Source organism: Geosmithia morbida, assembly GCF_012550715.1.
Source record: "Geosmithia morbida isolate 1262 chromosome Unknown scaffold_4, whole genome shotgun sequence".
NCBI lineage: Eukaryota > Fungi > Ascomycota > Sordariomycetes > Hypocreales > Bionectriaceae > Geosmithia > Geosmithia morbida.
Window position 1 is genome coordinate 857159 of NW_023336191.1, and position 19694 is coordinate 876852.

General features: G+C 57.5%; 8 protein-coding genes across 8 annotated transcripts; 5 read left to right on the forward strand and 3 right to left on the reverse strand.

Moving 5' to 3' along the window:
• Nucleotides 1–595: 595 nt before the first annotated feature.
• On the forward strand, nt 596–1780 carry GMORB2_5742 (uncharacterized protein; the record flags this gene model as incomplete). Its single annotated transcript, XM_035467712.1, has 1 exon — nt 596–1780. One exon carries the CDS (start codon nt 596–598, stop codon nt 1778–1780), a length of 1185 nt encoding a protein of 394 aa, XP_035322678.1.
• Nucleotides 1781–2410: 630 nt separating this feature from the next.
• Nucleotides 2411–3067, reverse strand: GMORB2_5743 (uncharacterized protein; the record flags this gene model as incomplete). Its single annotated transcript, XM_035467713.1, has 1 exon — nt 2411–3067. The coding sequence occupies one exon, from the start codon at nt 3065–3067 to the stop codon at nt 2411–2413; it is 657 nt and encodes a 218-aa protein (XP_035322679.1).
• Nucleotides 3068–3813: 746 nt separating this feature from the next.
• Nucleotides 3814–5781, forward strand: GMORB2_5744 (rhomboid-like protein; the record flags this gene model as incomplete). Its single annotated transcript, XM_035467714.1, has 3 exons — nt 3814–3936; nt 3977–5503; nt 5755–5781. The coding sequence occupies 3 exons, from the start codon at nt 3814–3816 to the stop codon at nt 5779–5781; spliced, it is 1677 nt and encodes a 558-aa protein (XP_035322680.1).
• Nucleotides 5782–8221: 2440 nt separating this feature from the next.
• Nucleotides 8222–10252, forward strand: GMORB2_5745 (NAD+-dependent protein deacetylase SIR2; the record flags this gene model as incomplete). The annotated part of the gene is made up of 1 exon (XM_035467715.1): nt 8222–10252. The coding sequence occupies one exon, from the start codon at nt 8222–8224 to the stop codon at nt 10250–10252; it is 2031 nt and encodes a 676-aa protein (XP_035322681.1).
• A 996-nt stretch (nt 10253–11248) lies between these two features.
• On the forward strand, nt 11249–11883 carry GMORB2_5746 (uncharacterized protein; the record flags this gene model as incomplete). Its single annotated transcript, XM_035467716.1, has 2 exons — nt 11249–11437; nt 11500–11883. 2 exons carry the CDS (start codon nt 11249–11251, stop codon nt 11881–11883), a joined length of 573 nt encoding a protein of 190 aa, XP_035322682.1.
• A 625-nt stretch (nt 11884–12508) lies between these two features.
• GMORB2_5747 (Galactan 1,3-beta-galactosidase) lies at nt 12509–14361 on the forward strand (the record flags this gene model as incomplete). Its single annotated transcript, XM_035467717.1, has 4 exons — nt 12509–12788; nt 12872–12960; nt 13101–13455; nt 13586–14361. 4 exons carry the CDS (start codon nt 12509–12511, stop codon nt 14359–14361), a joined length of 1500 nt encoding a protein of 499 aa, XP_035322683.1.
• Nucleotides 14362–14590: 229 nt separating this feature from the next.
• GMORB2_5748 (Ubiquitin-2 like Rad60 SUMO-like) lies at nt 14591–16257 on the reverse strand (the record flags this gene model as incomplete). The annotated part of the gene is made up of 2 exons (XM_035467718.1): nt 14591–15761; nt 15842–16257. The coding sequence occupies 2 exons, from the start codon at nt 16255–16257 to the stop codon at nt 14591–14593; spliced, it is 1587 nt and encodes a 528-aa protein (XP_035322684.1).
• A 932-nt stretch (nt 16258–17189) lies between these two features.
• On the reverse strand, nt 17190–18368 carry GMORB2_5749 (tRNA G46 methylase TrmB; the record flags this gene model as incomplete). Its single annotated transcript, XM_035467719.1, has 3 exons — nt 17190–17563; nt 17695–17770; nt 17994–18368. 3 exons carry the CDS (start codon nt 18366–18368, stop codon nt 17190–17192), a joined length of 825 nt encoding a protein of 274 aa, XP_035322685.1.
• Nucleotides 18369–19694: the final 1326 nt, after the last annotated feature.

Genomic DNA, 19694 nt, shown 5'->3' on the forward strand with positions numbered 1-19694 from the left:
CCCTCTCCCCCCCCCCCCCCCCCCCCCCTTCCCCCACCCCCTCTTGACTTACCTTTTTCTCTCCTGCTCGCAAGCCTACAGTGACAGCATCGCATCATTTCCCATTCGGTCCAGGAAGGAATCAATTGATTGCTCTCTCCTCTCACCGTTCTGACCCTTTACATCTCGCAGCCACGCTGTCGTGCCGACCAACACCACCACCACCGCCACCGACGTCCTTCTCGAGATTGATAGCAAACCCACACTCAGGCGCCGTCCATACCTAACACCCAGTCTATATATACGAGGCCTCTTATCCGACCCGATCTCGTGTGTTCCCGCACCACCGTCCTTGACATCTTGTCGGATCCGCCATCTTGAGTGTCCGCCATCTCGCACACGGCCACCCTCGCAGACCTATCGATTGAACACGACCACGCCGAGACGCGTGTCCGGATGTCTTGGCCTTAGAAGACTCTCCTATCCCGTCTCCCCTCCGTCCTTCTTCTTGACAACGAGACGCCTTCGCGAAGAGGAGGGAGAAGTATCCTCTGACCTGACCCGCGGGTCATTCTCCCGCATACGTACGGCACTCCGCACGCATCCACGATCGACCATGTCGTTCCCCGTTGCCGTCCAGTCGGCCATTTTCTACGTCGTGGCCTGCACGCCATGCGCCAAGGCCCGGAGCATCCAGAAGGCAAAGGTGACGTCTAGAAAGGAAAGGGAGGGCAAGGCCAAGCTGGAGACGGAGCAGCCGGGGCTGTACCGGCACCCGTCGCCCTTCGCCACGAACCCCTATTGGCAGGAGGAGATCAGCATGGGGCCCAGCCTGCCCAAGAAGTCGGCCAGCAAGAACTCTAGCCAGCGCGGGCTCTCGAGCTCGGGCAGGGACAGCGACGCCCCCAGCCTTTCCGAGTGCACCCGCGTCGGCGACAGTGGGACGACCGCCGGTGACAGCGCCACGGTGATAGCCGATGCCGACGGTCTGTCGGAGGATTGGAACCGGCGCAAGGGCTACCAGCGTGAAGACGAGGAGCTGTGGGGCCAGTGGTCCGGCCACAAGCTCAAGGACGCCTTCTCCAAGGCTAGGGACTCGGCTGGCCGTCTGATCGAGAACAAGCTCGGCCTGGAGAAGGACGTGTCCGACCACGACCGCCGAGACTTCTACTTCTCTCCCAAGAACCCCCCGATCAACGACTACCACCCCCCCGTCGTCAGCAGCAAGGCCCCGCGAAAGGACGCCCACCGCTGGATGCTCCAGCCCCCGCCGCCCGCCAAGATCATGGAGGGCAAGCTGCCCGTCAGCCGAGCCGTCAGCGCCGCCAGCCGAGCCAGCTCGTCCCGGACCGCCGCCACGGCGAGAACCAACGGCACCAGCAACGGCGCCAACGGGCTCAGCTTCAAGAAGGAGAGCGACATGACGGAGCAGGAACTCATCGAGTTCCTCTTCACCACCCGGAGCAACCGGTCTACCAGCTTCACCCGCGCCCGCAGCATGTCCCTCGACGGCGTGGACGAGTCGGCAGAGTTCAGCTACGAGTACGACCACGGCGAGCGGAGAAAGGTGCGCACTGCGTCCCAGAAAAGACGTCGACAACAAGAGCAGCGCGCCGCCACTACGTCGGGAGACTCGGACTCTTCCGACATGGATGGGTACGAAGCCGAAGAGGAGGATGGAAGCCTACGGCCGTTCTCGCCCTCTGCAAGCTCCAGTAAGGGTCTGAGGCCTGGTCCCGGTGCGGCTGCACGCCCGAAGCTAGAGACTATTGCCAGTAGCGGGCGAGGTATCAGGGCCTAGGTCTCAAGGTCTGCTTAGAGATTCTGGTCTCGGGGGGTTTTGTTCTGAGAGAGTGGAGTGTTGGGTGTCGATCTTCTTCAAAGTCATTTCTAGTACTATTCGCACCAGTTGATTTGGTCCGAATTCTCTTCTTCTCTTCTCTTTTGTCCTTTGATTTCCTTCTCTCTCTCTCTCTCTCTCTCTCTCCATTGAAAGCGAACACTGCATGATTTTGGCGCTCTGGGTTGGGAGCAAAAAGCTGGCGTTTTTTTTTTTTTGACCTTGCGTTTCATCCACTCTGGTTTTCCTCTCCCTCTTTTTCTTCTTCTTTTCCTTTCTCTGTTTATTCTTCATTTTTCCTGTTGTATCTTGCTCTGTTGTTTGGGACGGATGCAAGATGACAGTAACTTGACGTTGTACAACCGGTACAAAAGTTTCTTTGTCGTCTTAACATATTAGTGGTATCCCTCCTTTCTGTCCCTCTTGTCTATCATAAACACTCTTCTGTTGTGTCCAAGCATAAAGTACTGGCGGACGTCTTTGGTAGATTTCTTACACATTCTGCATATCGATTCTGGATACTCGACATCCGTGCAAACCGTAAACATGAAGTCTTGTCTTGTCTGATTTAATTTGTGTATGTTCTGGGAACTAGAGATGCATGCCGCCCTGTTCATCATCATCATCGTCATGATTCAAGTTGCGCATACGCTCCTCTAGGGCCTGGCGAAGTTGTTGATCGTCGAGGGAACCTCCTGTCCGGGATGCAGAGGTCGAGGCAGAAGCACCAGCACCAGCACCAGCACCAGCACCTTGCTCATCAAGATGGACTTCTCCGTTCCGGATAGTACCGGTCTGAAATGTCCCGTCCGTCCAGGGCGACGACGTCGTCTGCTGCTGACCATTCGTTGCGGTGGCCTCTGCTGTCGTTGATGTAGCCGCCGCCCTCGCATCGAGCTCGTCTCTGCTCTGGAACTCGTCCCAGCTGACGCCCCTCTCCTCCACCTCGATCCTGACGAGGGCTATGCGCTCTGTCATGCGCTCTATCACCACGTCGTTTTCGCGTATGGCGTCGATGCAATCCTGGTCGGGCTCTCCTGCCCCTTGCCCGGACAGGGTACCGTCTGCGGAGGAGGCCGGCTGCGTACCGTCTGCGAATGGCCGGAGCTGGTCGTTGGAGTATTGCAGGTGAGCTATCGAGTTGCGGATCTCGAGGACTTTGAGGTGGAGCATCTCGACTGAGAGGTCTTTCAGGGCGGCGGAGAAGCGCGCGGGGGATATGGGGCCTGTGTCTGCCGAGGATGACATTGCGGCGGGGTTTTCTGAACGGCCGGAGGGTAGGTTGGATGGTCTTGTATCGGGTTCGGAGGTTAGATGGTGAGGAAGAGAGATAGTTGGGAGAGATGTCGTCGGGAGAGGATGTCGTCGGGAAGGGAGAGATCTGCTGCGTGCGTCGCGGAGATTGGTGGGGGGTTGATTTGTGGTGTGGCTGCACGGCTAGGCAGATTGTAATATACGTAGGTTACTAGCCAGTCATGAATAGTATATCTGATTATATATATATATATATATATATACATACATTCGAAGAGGAAGAGAGATGGCATCAGCACACCAGAAACATTGCCAGAAGGACCGCTATAGTAATCCGTTGCTTGGAATCAATTCATCTTATTCCACTGCTGCGGTACATGTATGGTGGTGTGCTCAAACTTGACCGTTACGTCAGCAGTACATACGTAGTATTAAATACATTCGGCACGTTTGGGACCCACCAGAAAGAAGAAAAAAGAACCATGCCACCACCGTATACATAATCTGTATAATATATATACATAATATATATACATAATATATATATACCCAGCACTCAGCACTCACTGTAACCACCACCACCACCACCACCACCATCAACCAACCAACCGAGAATACCAAGCACAGCTCTGCTCGCACCTCGGGTGCGTTCACCTGCCGACGGCCATGAGCGCCCTATTACTACGCACCAGCGGTCCGGGCTCTCTTCTCCGGGCCGCAGAAACTCCGCGGAATCTACTATGCAGAGCGGCGAGGAGCACGACGACGAGGACGACATGCCCCTGGCCCACGGCGACGACGCTCCGGCGCCACCGACCGCAGACCCGTCACATGTCGCAGTCCTGCCCTCCTCCGAGGCGACCGTGTCCCAGCAGCGCCGGCAGACTTGACCGCCATCAGAAGAGCCCCTGGGTCCTCCAGCGGCGGGCCTTTTTCGGCGGCGGCAACCGCGTGATCCGCGACTACGTCGACCTGCCGCGCGACTACAAGGACAGGACGGGGCTGGCGTTCCGCCGGAAGGAGGATCCGCTGAGCCAGGAAGAGGTCGAGCGCATATTCGGCGGCGACAGCCAGCTGCGCCCGGCCAGCGCCAACTACCTCCTCCGGGTGCTCCACGGGCGGCGGGTGGCGGGCACGCTCGACGACCCGACGCTCGCCGTCAACACGATGCACTACGACGAGGGGGACGTTGCCAGGGCGCTCGCGCACCTCCGCGAGACGGTCAAGGTGGACGAGGTGCTGAATGCGGGGCTGAGGGCAGAAGACGAGCTGGCGCAGCTGGAGGAGGCGGAGGCGGAGGCGGAGATGCAGAAGCAGGAGCAGGAACGGAAGCAGGAGCAGGAGCAGGAGCAGGGGCAGGAGCAGCAGGCCAGGGATGAGGCCGAGGCTGCCGCTGCTGCGGAGGGGCTAGGGGGGAAGATCGAGGTCGAATACAGGGATGACCCGGTGTACGGCCGCAGCCGATTCGACGCGATACGCGCGCGGAACGAGGCACGCGACCTGGCGCGGCTCAAGGCCATGGAGGAGGCGGACAGGAGGCGCGAGGAGGAGGCGCTGCGCAAGGCGGCCGAGCTGGGCGGCACCGGCGTGGTGGTGTACGACCGGAAGGGTCGGGCGGCGCACTCGCTCGTCGAGGTGGGCGAGGGGCAGCGGCCGATCACGAACCCCAAGATCGCCGAGTACCACCGGGCGGCCATGTCGGACGAGGCCGAGCCCGAGGCCATGAGCCTCTGGCGGCGGGTGTGGCCGTCGGCGGCGGCGTGGCTGCTGGGCGTCGGGCTGATGGGCAGCCTGACGGTGGTGTACGAGGAGCCGGCGGACCGGCACCGGCTGTTCCCGCAGGTGTCGGCGGCGACGGCGACGGTGGGGGCGCTGGTGGCGGTCAACGTGGCGGTCTGGGTCCTCTGGAGGGTGCCTCCCCTCTGGAGGGTGCTGAACAGGCACATGATGCTCGTCGTCGGGCGGCCCCGGCCGCTGTCGCTCCTGACGGCCAACTTCTCGCACATCGAGCTCGGCCACCTGGCGGTCAACATGGCGACGCTGGTGGCGGGGGGGATCCACCTGCACGAGGACCTGGGCCGGATGGGCTACCTGACGCTGTTCCTGGCCTGCGGGTCGGCCGGGTTCCTGGGCAGCCTGGCGGTGTACGGGGCGCGCGGCATGCTGCAGGTCTCGTCCATGGGGTCGTCGGCGGCCAGCATCGGCGTCCTGGCCGCCTACTTCTGGGAGCACAGGGACGACCGGTTCCGCTTCCTCGGCCTGCCGCAGGACGGCGTCCACGGCATCGTCTGGTGGGCCCTGCTCGTCGGCTACTACGTCTACGAGGGCCTCTCCGTCTTCGCCCTCCGGAACAGGAGCGACGTGGTCTCGCACTGGGCCGGCCTGATGGCCGGCATGGCCGGTATACAGGTCATGGACTGGGCTGGCGTGGTGAGGAGCAGGGTTGGGAGGCCGGTCGATCGTGATGTCTGCGACGTTGCCGTCATCAAGGGTTGATTGGACAAGGCATCTTCTCTCTCTCTCTCTCTCTCTCTCACACACACACACACACACACACACACACATATATATATATACATATATATATTCTTGGATTGATGGGTTTAGTAACCCTCTATCCAACCAACCCCCAACCCCCAACCCCCAAACCCCCCTCCCCCCTTTTGAAGCACCATGACCAGTATTATACACGGTCAATGGGTGTATGATTACTAGCATCTTGGTCTTTCTTCTCTCTCTCTCTCTCTTCTTCTTTTTCTCTTTCTTTCTTTTTTTTTTTTTTTAAAAAAAAAGAAAAATTGTCTGTTTGCTTGTGTGTATACTATTTGATAGACCATGTATTCAACACCACACCATCTGTATTCGCAGCTTGAAGGGGGGGTACAATATAAATGTCGAGGTAGAGAGGAGTGTGCGTCATGGACAGTAGTCAGCCATGTGGTATGATTTTTTATGATCTCGAGGAGAAGACGAAACTCTCTAAACTGTTGAAACTTTTATCATCATTATCTTCTCTTGAATTGGTCATATATAATCTGTGGTGCTCTGTCTAGACCAATGTGAAATCATAGAGAGGCCTGAGGCTCAGATACCGGGACCGGAATAACCCACTATACGGCGTTTGGCGGTGTTTGCGCAGATACCACTAATAAATACATGTACATGCTGTTCCGACATCTGTAACCTGTAATCTGCACAGATTACAGGTTACGGTCTGGTAGACTGTAGCGAAGGGGCCTGCCTATTGGACCGACGGCGACCATGGTTGACGTATCTGCTGATAAAGCCGTTTCCCGGCAACCGGCGAGGGTGAATTCTCCACAAGGGTCCCCCCCCCCCCCCCCCCGGTCCGCTCCAAGGTAATCTGACCAGATGGGCATTGAGCAAGAGAGGGTGGGACCGTGGCCAGTAAGTAATATTGCTGTTACCTGTGGGCTGTACATGTATCACTGCATGTATTGTCAATATCAGCAAGTCGTAAACAAACTCCCCCCTGCCTCGGCCTGCCGTCATGTTTCCTCTCGCTGGATCAAAAATATGGGGCAGAGAATTCTGGCACCTGCCGGGTCCTCGATTCGTCAGACGCTAACAGGGAGACGCTCACTACAGGGCCAGACTCTGTTAGTGAATTCCCGGGGAGGTACTTTCTCTGCGCATGACCCTGCAGGTCCGAACATGATTAGACTGGACCGGTGACTGAGTGATGCGCATGCCGTGCACATTCTGATCGTGCTGAATACCTATGCTTGTCCATACTCGTGTGTAAAGAGAGAGAGAGAGAGAGAGAGAGAGAGAGAGAATGGGGAGGGGGAGAATGTGAAGAGAAGGATGAAATGATTCAAAAAGAAAAAAAAAAAACCAACCTGCCACTTCCATCTTGATCTCCTGTTGACCACCCACTTATATGTAGATATATCTGTACATATAACTGTAGATATTTCTGTACGTATAACTGTAGATGTATCTGCAGATATATAATTATACCAGTACAGATACTCTCAGATATAGTACCATGGCTGGTACTCCGTGCTCGTAGTAGTATCAATCATCGTCCCCCTCCCCAGGGCAGTACGGAGTACATGTATAGAGATTATTCAACTGGTATTGCCATACTCTCCCTGGGTAACGGGATGGATGAATAGTAGGTACATGTAAACCGCATGATGATCTAATTGAGCCATTATTACCACTCTGCACTCACTCTCAATTCCCACCCGCACCCTCACTCCCACTCCCACTCTAATCCTCTTCCGCTCCTTTCATCAGAGTGGGTATGACGCCCCAGTCTTCTTCTCCCTCTCCGTCTTCTTCGTCTTCTCCGTCTTCCCCGTCTTCTTCGTCTCATCCGCTCTTCCCCTCCCCCCTCTTCCTCTGCGCACTTGTGCGTGTGTGTGTGCGTGCGTGTGTGTGCAGGTCAGCATACCCTCTTTCTTCTCCCTCTTCTCCTTCTCTTTTCCTTTGCTGCAATCTCCCTTGGGACGCGTCGAAACCAGAACAGCCGATACGGTTCGGTCTCTGGCAGACCAACTAACTCTCTTCCTCTCCATGTGATGGATACATGTGCAGAGTGAGGCACCACGCTACTTCGTACTCGTACTATCCCATGACTACCATTACTCTCTCTCTGTATTGATACTTTTATTGATTTAATCGTCGGCAAGAGCACTCAAAACTCGCACCCGTATCCCCCCTACTTCTCACCGTCCTCACCCACACTTCTCCCCCCTCTCCTCCTATTCTCTGATATATGTAATCTGTACTCTCTCTTCCTCCTCTCCTTCTCCAATCAACTCCGCTCTTCAACACTTCTACACCTGGCCCTTTCCGACCTCTCCAACCGCACACACACACACACACACACGCCCGACACACTCCCTTGACCGAACACGCAATAACAAGGATTGACAGCCCTGAGCCGTGTTATGGACCTCTGATGATACCGCCATCTCATCTCCATCCTCGACTGCAATTCTGAGCCGCACGACGTCACGTTTTTCATTCCGACCGAACGCCATCTTCCCAGGCTCGACAATCAGGATTCTCTCCTCCTATCCTCCTCCCCCCCCTCTTTCTCTCAGTACCGCGAAAAAAAGAATTCGAAAAAATCGCCATACTCTTCATACGAGTACAACTACACGCACAGCCACGATGGAATCGCCAACGAGAGAGGCGGATACGTCCAGCTTACTCTCCTCGCCGCCCTCGTCGCCCATGTCGGCCCTGTCCGACATGTCGGGTACGCCTTCGCTGCCCGGTCTACCGATCGCCTCGTCTTCCCTGGCCGACCTCTCCCACCGCTATCCCTCTCCCACATGCTCGGCCTCGACATCGGGCACGCAGACGCCCTCGAAGAAGACGGCCAGGCCAACCAAACCAACCACAACCGCCGCCGCCGCCACCGCCGCCGCCGCCGCCAAGCCCGGCAGCAGCAAGGAGCCCAAGCCGTCGCGGCCGAGGGCTCCCCCGGACCCGACAGAAAAGCCCGCACGGCCAGCCAAGAGGCCCAAGCTCACCGCCGCCACCTTGTGGCCCAAGGAGCGCACGACCGAGCACCTGGACCTGACCAAGCCCGAGGCGGAGTGGACCGAGCACGACGCGCTGCAGCTCGAGAGGCTGTCGCAGTCCCTGCGCAGGAAGAAGAAGATCGTCGTCGTGGCCGGCGCGGGCATCTCCGTGTCGGCCGGCATCCCCGACTTCCGGTCGGCCACCGGCCTGTTCGCCCCGGCCGGCAGCCAGCAGACCAAGCTCAAGGCGTCGGGCAGGCACCTGTTCGACGCCTCGGTCTACAAGCACGACGAGTCGACGCACTCCTTCCACACCATGGTGCGCGAGATGGCCGACATGGCGTCGCGCGCCAAGCCCACGCCCTTCCACCACCTGCTGGCGTCGCTGGCCCGCGAGGGCCGCCTGATGCGGCTGTACTCGCAGAACATCGACTGCATCGACACGTCCATGGAGCCCCTGGCCACGCGCGTGCCGCTCAACGCCAAGGGTCCCTGGCCCACCACCATCCAGCTCCACGGCGGGCTGGACAAGATGGTCTGCACCAAGTGCGCCCAGCTGCAGCCCCTCGACGGCGCCCTGTTCGACGGGCCCGAGCCGCCCCTCTGCGGCGCCTGCAAGGACCAGGACGAGGTGCGCACCGCCTTTGCCGGAAAGCGCAGCCACGGCATCGGCCGCCTGAGGCCCCGCTTCGTCCTCTACAACGAGTTCAACCCGGACGGGGAGGCCATCGGCAACGTGTCCAGCGCCGACCTCAAGGCCCGTCCCGACGCCGTCATCGTCGTCGGCACCAGCCTCAAGGTCCCCGGCACCCGCCGCCTGGTCAAGGAGCTGTGCCAGGTCACCCGCCACCGCCGCGGGGGCTTCACCGCCTTCATCAACACCGACTCGGAGCCCAAGGGCGCCGAGTTCAAGGACTGCTGGGACATGGTCGTCCGCGCCCCCTGCGACATGGTCGCCCGCGAGGTCGGCTGCGCATCCTGGTCCTGCAACATCGGCACCGACTACCTCCTCTCGGCCGAGGACTCCCTCCAGAGCCAGATCCGCTGCCGCGCCACCAAGATCGAGGTCGAGATCCCCTGCAAGTCGCCGTCCCCGACGCCCGCACCCGCCACCGCTGCCGCCACCGTCACCACGCCCACCACCAACCGCGTCAGGCGGGTCGATGGTATGCCCACGCCTCGTCCCAGCCCCAAGCCGGGCGCGTCCAAGGATCCTGCCGCCGCCGCCGCCGCCGCCGCCGCTGCCGCCGGGAGGCCGAAGCAGACACGGCTATCGTTCGCCGTCGGCAAAGAGGACACGGCGACGAAGACCGATGCCGACCGGAAGCAGCAGCAGAAGCACCAGCAGAAGCACCAGCAGCCCGGAAAGAAGACGGCCGCCGTGCGCGCCAAGGGCCGCAAGCCCCTCCGTACCTCGCAGCCCAAGAACACCGTTGCCCAGGCCTTCAGGGCCGTCAAGGGCGGAGCGGAGCCGGGGTCGGTCAAGGTGGCTGGCAAGTTGGCTGCCAAGCCCGAGCATGACTCGGCTGATGATTCCGCCGTCACCGTCAAGAGCGAGGAGAGACCATCGACGCCTACTACTACTTCTGCATACCATCCCGCCTCCCAGGACACGATCTCCCCCAAGTCCATACCTAAGAGTATGGCTGACCTGATAGATGTAGATGTACAATAGTGGCTGAGGTTGGAGGGGGGAAGGACCATGACTACTATCACTCTAATCTTTCTTCTTTTCCCTCTCTGCTATTTCAAAACACCAGAGAGATGCATAATTGAGGAGTTGGGAGGGGAAATCTATCACTACGGCATGTTGAGAATACCAAAGCATATATATTATATATATATATATTGGGGTTGGGTGGTAAAAAAAAAACTGGATTTCTTTCCACGGCAACAGGAACGTTTTTTTTGTTTTTTGTTTTTTTTTCCCTCTCGTTCTTGTTCGATAAGGCGTTATACATATATAAATATTCATTTTCATATAATCCTGATGGGTTCTGCGTCGTCTCAGGAATAGATTTTTTTTCTTCTCGTTGTCTCTTCACCATGGTGATGTTTTGTATGAACCCCCCAGTGCGACGTAAGATTGCGACAGGGCATATTGTCTAACACTTTTTTTTTCCCGGAGAGTTAAATCTCTCGGAGAGCGTTGTCATCTCCACGGTGAATACCTCGTCCTGGGCCGAGAGGAGGGTTAGAAAAGTGAGACAGAGCAGACGGAGAGGGCGGTGGCCAGAGAGCCAAAGACTAGGGGAGAAGACAAGCTTATTGCTGAGACAGCATTGGGTGAATCAGAATAGTAGGGAGAGGTTGGCGGAGGAGGGGGATGCCATGCCAATACTATGGCCGACGATCAAGGGGCAGAACGCCTCTAGATGGAATTGATATGGGATGTCGGACATGGCGGAAGATGGGTGTCGACGGGACCTCTGATGAGTATATAAGGGGACTGATGGATCTCTCTCTCTGCTAGGAATCATCAGCATCATCATCATCATCTTCTTCTTCTTCTTCTTCTTCTTCCTCTTCTTCTTCAACAGCAGCAGCAGCAGCACTCCCCTCAGCTCTTCAACAACACCTCGACACATTGGCACCACACTTCCGCACCACCTCCAACACTCTCAACCAACTCAACACCAGTCTTCCACCCTTCCAGTCCCTGCCAACCATCATGCTCATCCTAAACGCCGTCCTCTTCACCGCCGCCGTACAGGCCGCCGCCATCATCCGACCCATCGACACGGACCGCTTCACTGCCACGGAGCTGGTCCACAGCTTGGACGTCATCGCCAACGCCACCCACTCTACTGCTGACCTTACCTCTGGATTCACGGCCGACAGGAACTCGGAGGAATACAACGTGAGTCAAGTTGACCTCGAAGGAAGAGACCCGGACATTCTCGTTACTGACAAAGAAAGCAGCACCTCAACACCGAATTCGACGAGATCATCCAGGCCAGCGAGCTGGCCATCGGCGTCCTGCAGCACGACAGCCCGGCCGAGGGCAAGAAGGTGACGTACGAGGGGTACACGGAGCAGGAGCGCGGGCCCATCTGCAGGTCGGGAGAGTACCTCCTCGAGACGGGCATGGAGCTGGCCAGGGGACTGAACCGCTCCTTCGACTCCAAGCTCATGGCTAGGCTGCGCCGCGCCGTCTTCAGCGTCGACGGTCTGGCCACCGTCACGGGGAACTCTGCCTCCTGCGCGGGCAACTACACCCAGAAGCTGGGGGATCTGCACACCATGATCGTCGTTAACGAGTCTGCCGAGGACTTTCAGACTCAGAATGGGACAGCTGCTCAGTAGAGGGTGAGTGAGTGAGTGAGTGTGTGTGTGTCTTGATAGTACAAGATAGGAGCTACGGAAAAAGAAAAGGGGGTGGAGGAATGGGATGTCCTAACAGCAGGGTTCTTTTTTTTCTCTCTTTTTTTCTCATCTCTTTTCGAAATATAGTATAGTAGCGATAGTTTTTTTTTATTTAAAAAATAATAATTTTGTCTTATTTAGATAATAACGTGAAAGAGCAATTGATTCTACTTTGAAGTCGATGCTTCATCATAACTATACTTCTGCTGCAAGGCCTCTCTCTCTCTATCCAGATCAACCTCTCGGGTTAATGTTGGGCGAATACGACTGCGGGGATCCCCCCCCAGGAATCACATACCCGCCTCTCACCATCTTGGCAACCTGCACATGACTGGACCGGATATTGATCGAAGAAGCTGAGGGAATATATGACCATATATCACGTATTCTTACCAGAAACTATTCGAAGGCCCGCGATGGAGGCGGGGGGGGTGAGGATACCTGTGTATAAAATGGCAGGGTTGTCGTCATCCCAGGACAGGTCGCGAAAGAGACTTTGACTTATGCGCTTGACCTAGCTGGTCCTAGCAACGAACGAATGCATTCGGCAACAAACAAAAAGACCATGACGATGGCAGAAATCCGACTTGTAGACGTCCTGATGACGGCCCTGACCCTCCTCGTCACGGCAGCCCAGAGCGCTTGGATCGTCCCTGGCGCACGGTGGTACGACACGGACGGCAACCTGTTCAACGCGCATGCGGGTGGACTCTGCGTGGACCGCGATACCGGCAGGTTCTACTGGTTCGGGGAGTATAAGACGGAGGGGCAGGAGGAAGGAGGGGGCGTCTCCGTCTACAGCTCCGACGATCTGGCTACGTGGACGTCTCACGGGTTGGCGCTGGGTACATTCACCTCATCCAATCGACAGAGGGTGAACGGAGACGGGAGGGTTTCCTGGCTGACGACTCGAGGACGTGTGTGACAGAGCCCATCGAGGGACACGAGTACATCTCCCCGGAGAACATAATCCAGCGACCGAAAGTCGAGTATAGCCAAGAGAATGGAAAGTATCATGTATGTTCAAGATGCCTTGCCTTTCGCTCTCTCCCCCCTTTCCCTTTCTTGAATCGAACTAGGGGAAGAGAAGAGAAGAGAATGAAATCATGCAGTATCAGATATCAAGACTTACAGGTCGTGACGCATATAAAAAAAAGATGTGGTGGCACGCCGATGACGCCAACTACTCGCTCCTGCTACAGGGTCACGCAACATCAGACGACATTGCCGGCCCGTACAGATTCGACAAGGCCGTGGCCCCCATGGGGAACTGGTCGCAGGATTTCGGCATGTTTACCGACCGGACCGACGGCAGGACCTACGCGCTCTACTCGAACGGTGACTCGGCCGAGGGGCGGGACGTGTACCTCTCCCGCTTCGACGGAGCGCTCAACGGTCTCGAGGATGTGGTGCACCGGTGGGACAAGTTTGATCTCGAGGCGCCTACCATCATCCAGACGGATACGAGCTACTACGCTCTCATGAGCCACAAGACTGGCTATAGACCGAATAGTCAGTATCCTCAACCCATTGCTTTGTTTTTTTTTCTTTTTCAAAAAGGAGAGGAGAGAGAGAGAGGGGGAGGGAGTAAAAAGAAGAGAAAGAAATAATAAAAGGTTGACATGTACAAAAAAAAAAAAAGACGTCGTTGCCTTTCGGGCTGACAGTCTCGAGGGACCGTGGTCACAGCCGTGGATGATCTCGGACCCTTACACGCGCACGTGGAGCAGTCAGTCTGGCTACACGTTCCGCATCGACGGCAGCCAGGCAACGACGTACCTCTATATGGGGGACCAGTGGGACAGCAATTCGCTCTGGGAGAGCCGTAACATCTGGCTCCCCCTCTCGATCGACGACGGCGGGCGCACCCTCTCCCTCCCCTGGCACGACGTGTACGACCTCGACGTCCGGACCGGGGTCTGGCGGCCCGTGACGGAGGGGGTGGCGACGTACCGCCCGGCCCGCACTACGGGGTCCGCGTACTTCCAGGAGGCCAACTTCGCTACCGGAGGGGAGCTGGCGACCGGCATACGCGGCAACCGGAGCAGCGTCGTCTTCGAGGGCGTGCAGGGTCACGGCGGCGGCGGCGGCGGCCAGTGGGTGTCGTTCTATCACCAGAACACCGACGACATGGGCTACGGCGATCAGCCCGGCGGGTCGCCCGACCGTATAGGCGGGGCGTGGCAGCTCCGTCGGATAAGCGGCGTCGTCGTGAACGATGACGAGGACAACGTCTACTCCCTCTACCAGCGGGATACGCACAAGGGCGTCATCGTGTCCTCGCCGCTCAAGCTGCCCCTCCGCAAGGGGGCCAACAAGATCACCGTCGGCGGACTGAGCAACGGCTTCGACGATAGGGGTGCCGATATCGACAGGATCGTCGTCTACCCTCCCGAGGAGGAAAGTCTTGCCAGCTGATTCATCATCGTTATTCCTATATATTATACTATAAACTGCCCATGGCTTACCAGAAATGGTATAATCCAACTTGATGTCGTATTATGCAATACCAATAAAAAGGTGACGATAAGAGAATAAGTAAAAAGAAGAAAAAAAAAGTTCCAAAGCAATACGGGTATCTCAAAAATTGGGGGGGAAACTAAAAACTGAAAAAAAAAAATTCAACACAAAAAGTCCTCCCTCCGTTCTAAGTAGGTTTAACGTGAACCTCGATGGTATCCATGTCGTCGATGCCAGCCTCGTCCATGGTTGTGTGCTCGTCGAGCATGTCGCCGTCGAACCACAGACTGACGGCCTTGTCTGGTCCGAGACCCCTGGCGGCCCTGAATGCCGTGACGAGGGTTTCCGCCGTCGTCTCCGGCCGCACCGTGAATCCCAGGTCGTCGAGCTCCTTCGCCTTGAGGACGACCTTGATCTTGGTCTCCTGCGGCGGCGGCGATGCCCGCGTCGCGTCGTAGCCGCCACCACCACCTGCCGCCGCCGTGCCTTCCTCGTCGTCGTCGTCGTCGTCGTCGTCGTACCCGTCCTGCTCTTCCCTCCGGAGCTGCCTCTCCTTCTCGTCCTCCCACCGCTGGAACATGTCGGCCGTCCAGACCTCCATGTGCACCTGAGACGGGTGCGCGCCCAGACCCGAGGCTGGCCCCGCCGATCGGCCGCTGCCGTGATGGCTGTCGGTGGTGACGACGATGCCGTCGCCCAGCGGTCGGACGCCCAGGCTGTACAGCGTCGAGTAGTTGTACACCTTGCCGCGGCGCCACGTGAGGATCAGGTCCGACGGGTTGGTCACGCCGATGTCCGCCTGCTGACGCCTCTGGGCCTCGACCCAGGCGTTGCGCACCTGCAGGAGTGGACTGTCGAGGAACACCTTTATCAGGCAGTTCTTCGTCCCCGGGATGGCGCTCTGAACGAGCAAGTCGACCTTTGTCGTGCCGCCGCCGCCGCGACCCGCGCGCCGTGAAGACAGTACGCCGCTGTCGTCGGTTGCCGATGTGCGCGACTCCAACTTCCGCTTTTCCATCTCGGCTTTGCGGATGTACTCTGCGAACTCGTCCTCTTCGTCGTCATCGCCGGCGGTCGGTTGGGTGTCCTCGGCTTCTCGGAGACTATCAGTGCTGTTCTTTGGCGGAGGCGGCGCAGCAGTAGCGAAGGGGTCTTCGTCGTCATCCGAGTCTAGCGAAATGATGGGTGCCGCCGCCGCCGCCGCCGCCGCTGCTGCTGCTGCTTTACGCGTCGAGAATCTGGTACGTGTCGAGGGCGACCCCATCGTTTGATTGGCCGGTGTTGTGCGCCTTCGTTTCGACGAAGATGAGAGGCAGTCGGTCTGAGTGCGCTTCGACGAGGGCGGTGTTACGATTTCGCTGGAGAAGGGAGCGTGAGTATCGATAGTAATTACCATCGAGTCGAGGGGAACCGGGGGGAGGGGGGAGAGACAACTAACATGGCGCTATGATCCTCCTTGGCCGTCGCGTATTCCTCGTCGTCATTGTCGTTCGGTTGAGCCGATGGCGGCACTCCAGGATCTCGATCTTCGGATTTGCCATCTCGCTTCCCCTCGGCAGCGGGTGACTCGGTCTGCTCGTCGTCGGACAGCGACCTCCTTGTGGCGGCAGCCGCGGCCGCGGCTTCTGACGATCGTCGGCGTTCCTCGGACTGCTTCTGTCTGCGCTTCCTGGCAGCTTCCCTCTCACGATCGGCGGCCAGGATGCGCTCCATCTCCTTGCGGCGGTTGAACAGATTGAGGTCGTCATTGCTGCTGTCCTTTGACGTGGCTGTCGAATCCGGGGAAGCAGCAGCTCTGCGCAGAGCCGTGGGCTTGAATGGGAGCTTCTTCTTCTTGAGAGCCGAGTCGGCCATGGTGTGTGCGCGTGCGTGTGTGTGCGTATGCTTATTACAGCGTTGTTTTGTCCAGAAATGAAATGGAAAATTTGTAGTCGTAGCAAGAGCATGAAACAGCCATGAAGAGAGAGTGAGGAAGTGTTGGAGTGATGCTTTTGTTGTTGTAGCCATTCAGGTGAGTTTGGAATCCCCACGCTCACGCGATTGGTACCTGGTTCATACTTTGTTTCCCCCTCCCCCCACTACAAAGCTCTCGAGAAGATTCACTCTTGCCTCAAAACACACACACACACACACACATCACCATTCGCCTCTCATCCGCGCACGCCAGAGGAGAAAAGAAGACAGAGGAATCTTGATCGGTTCACGCACGCACTCAGGTTCAAATCAGCAGACAGAATGGAGAACGGCAACGCCGGCCAGACCGAGGGCAAAGACCCTTCCAGCTTCCTCAGCGGCATCATCGGCAACTCCGTCACCGTCAAGCTCAACTCGGGCGTCGTCTACAAGGGTAAGGAGAGAGAGAGAGGAGGGTGGTAAGAGGGGGAGAGGCGGCATACTGACAGAGGGTCGATGGATTATAGGTGAACTTCAGTCGGTGGATGGATACATGAACATTGCTCTCGAGAAGACGCAGGAGTTTGTCAACGGGTCCAAGAGGAGGGAGTACGGCGACACGTTTGTGCGCGGGAACAATGGTGAGAGAGTCCTTGGCGTCTTGGAATTGATTGCAAGCTAACAGATTGACTAATAAAAAAAAGTCATGTACATTTCGGCGGATGCATAGATGATTTCTGATGGCAGAGAATGATGATGATTACAAAGAAGAAGAACCGTCTCTCTCTCTCTCTCTTTCCATTCCGGGTTTTTTTATTTTTTTTATTTATGCTAGGATTCTCGTCAAATTCTCTTCCTCTTATTTTCTCTCCTTCCTGTGCACATGTTGGCATCTACAATCTCGTCGTCCAGGCCAAGACCGTCTTCCCGTGGATGGCGACTTCGCCCTTGTCATTCCGCTGTCCATCCCCAGCCTTGGCCAGGTCATCAAACTTCTCCTTGAAGTCGTCGGCATCTGCACCCCGCAGCAGGGCGACGTGGCTCAGCGTCTGCACGCGCTCCCACAGGGCCTGGTGGCTGAGCCAGATGGTCCACTCGATGCCGTCCTCGCCGATGGGCGTGGAGAAGAGCCCGGTCTGGGTGTCGAAGACGTCCTTCCACTTGTAATCGCGGAAGCGGGGCTGGCCGTCCCTGGAGATGCTGAGGATGAGCTCGTTGAGCTTCTGCTCATAGTTCGAGGCTGCCGTCCACGCGGGGGGTTTGTTGTCTGCCTCCGGGTCAGCACCGCGTACATCCGTCTCGCCACTCCTCTTTATCGGTATAGTGGCCGTGTCCCGAGAGCGGGCGCGGCGAGAAGGGACCCCGGCAGGGCCCCCGGGACGTAACATCACAACATACAGTCTTCAATGTTCCAGATCATGGCCAGTCTCCCGTCTGGCTTGAGGATGCGGCGAATCTCGGCAAGGGCTTCTTCCTTGGCAAACCTATCTCATACGTTAAGCCTATCAATGGCCATTACTTCTCGAGTAGAGGGCGGCTTTTTTTTAATAAAAAAAATTTTTACCAATGGAATGCCTATTTTGGATTTCAGTATCATGTCAAGTCTTTTTTTTATGTATATGTCATTCTTAAGCCGAAGAGGAGGGGAGGGGGGAGGAGAGGGGGGAGGAGAGGGGGGAGGAGTAGAGGAGTAATACCTGAGCAACGACGACGGCGTCGACGGACCCGTCAGCGACGCCGGGGATGCTGTCGGCGGTGCCGGCCTGGATCTCGACGCGCGGCAGCTTCTTGGCCTCGAGGGTGGCCCTCATCTCGGCGTGGGGCTCGACGGCGACTACGTCGAACTCCTCTGGCCTGGCGGCCAGGAGCTCCGTCATCTTGCCGGTCCCGGCGGCCAGGTCGACGACGCGGGCGCCGCGGCTGCCGTCGACGCCGACGTTGGTGAGGAGCTGGTCGACGGCCTGGGGAGGGTAGGACGGACGGTGGGCATCGTAGGCGGTTGCGTTGTGGAAGCCGACAGTTGCGGAGTCGTGGATGGCGGCGGTGGCGGCGGCGGCGGCGGCGGCAGACATGGTGCTGTAGCTTGGATTCGGACTGTTGCTGAAGAGACTGCGACCGCTGTTGCGAAGACGATGTGCTGTTGGTGGCGGAGAAGAGGATGAGAGTGGTGATGGTGATGGTGATTTCACGAGAAGGCTGCTATGCTGCTGGCGACGAAGAAGTCGTGATCTCGTCGATGACGAAATCAGCCGTGAACTCATAGCGCTCGGGCAGAGCGCGGACGGATGACGGCGCTGTACGGGTGCTGCGATGCTGGACGTGTCGACTCACTGAAACTACGGGGCGGAATTGAAAGCATCATGGTCAATGGTCAGGGCCACACGGTAATAGCACAACTGTAGCAGCAGCACTGCTACTCCACGGTATCACTACTCCGTGGGTATTGCTACTCCACGGTATTACCACTCCACGGTATTACCACTCCACGGTATCACCACTCCACGGTATTGCCACTACTCCGCACTGCTCGTCGTACTTACGGTAGTGGTGGTGGTGATATATTATTACTGGGCAGCATTGTATGCAGCAGTGGCCATCCTCAAATCCCCTCCCCGCGCGCGGTCGCCGAGTCGCGACCTCGGACTGCGAGGTACGGAGTGCAGGTGATGAATGGTAGCATGCATCTTTCCCAAGTGCCTGCCGCCTCTCCAGGCGCAGGGGAGATGATATGGCGTGCTCTGCCAGCGCGCATGTTACCGACCGGGGCGACGATGAGGATCCTCTGTTGGCGATGGCCCTCTGATCACGTGCAGGTAGGAGGTCATCGTGCTGGTAGTAATACTCGTCGTACCCGCTCACTCAGCACACGCACCACCGACTGCTCTGGCATCACGCACGTACGCAGGTTGGGCGGCGCAGGATGCAAGATATCAGCTAGGACAGTGCCGTAGGACGGTGCTGAGCGGTAGACCCTAGCCGTGGTAGCATGCGAAAAACGTCATGAACCTGTGGGCGCGTCGGGAAGAGGAGTGAAGTCACTGATTCAGGCAAGCGGGAAGGTGCCAGCTGCCAAGAAAGTCGGGCGTGGTCAGCGCCGAAGCCAATTCCGGACAGCTTCACTTGTAGTGTGGCTGCAGTGCCAGTGCTCAGCGATGATGCATCGCTACGTGTACGAGCGTCGAGTATCACATCAACGCCGGTGCTGTCCGTTACTCCGTAGTGATTGGACTGAGACCGCACATAGAACAGTGCCAGTCCACTACGTCTCTCACCCGTACTCCTTTTTTTTCTCTCTCTTCTTCTTCTGCATGACCATGAATGTACCATCATTGCTCGAGACTGCTCGTAGTGATGATGACAGCTTAGCTACTACCTGGTGAGGGTGGAAGTGGGGGGGG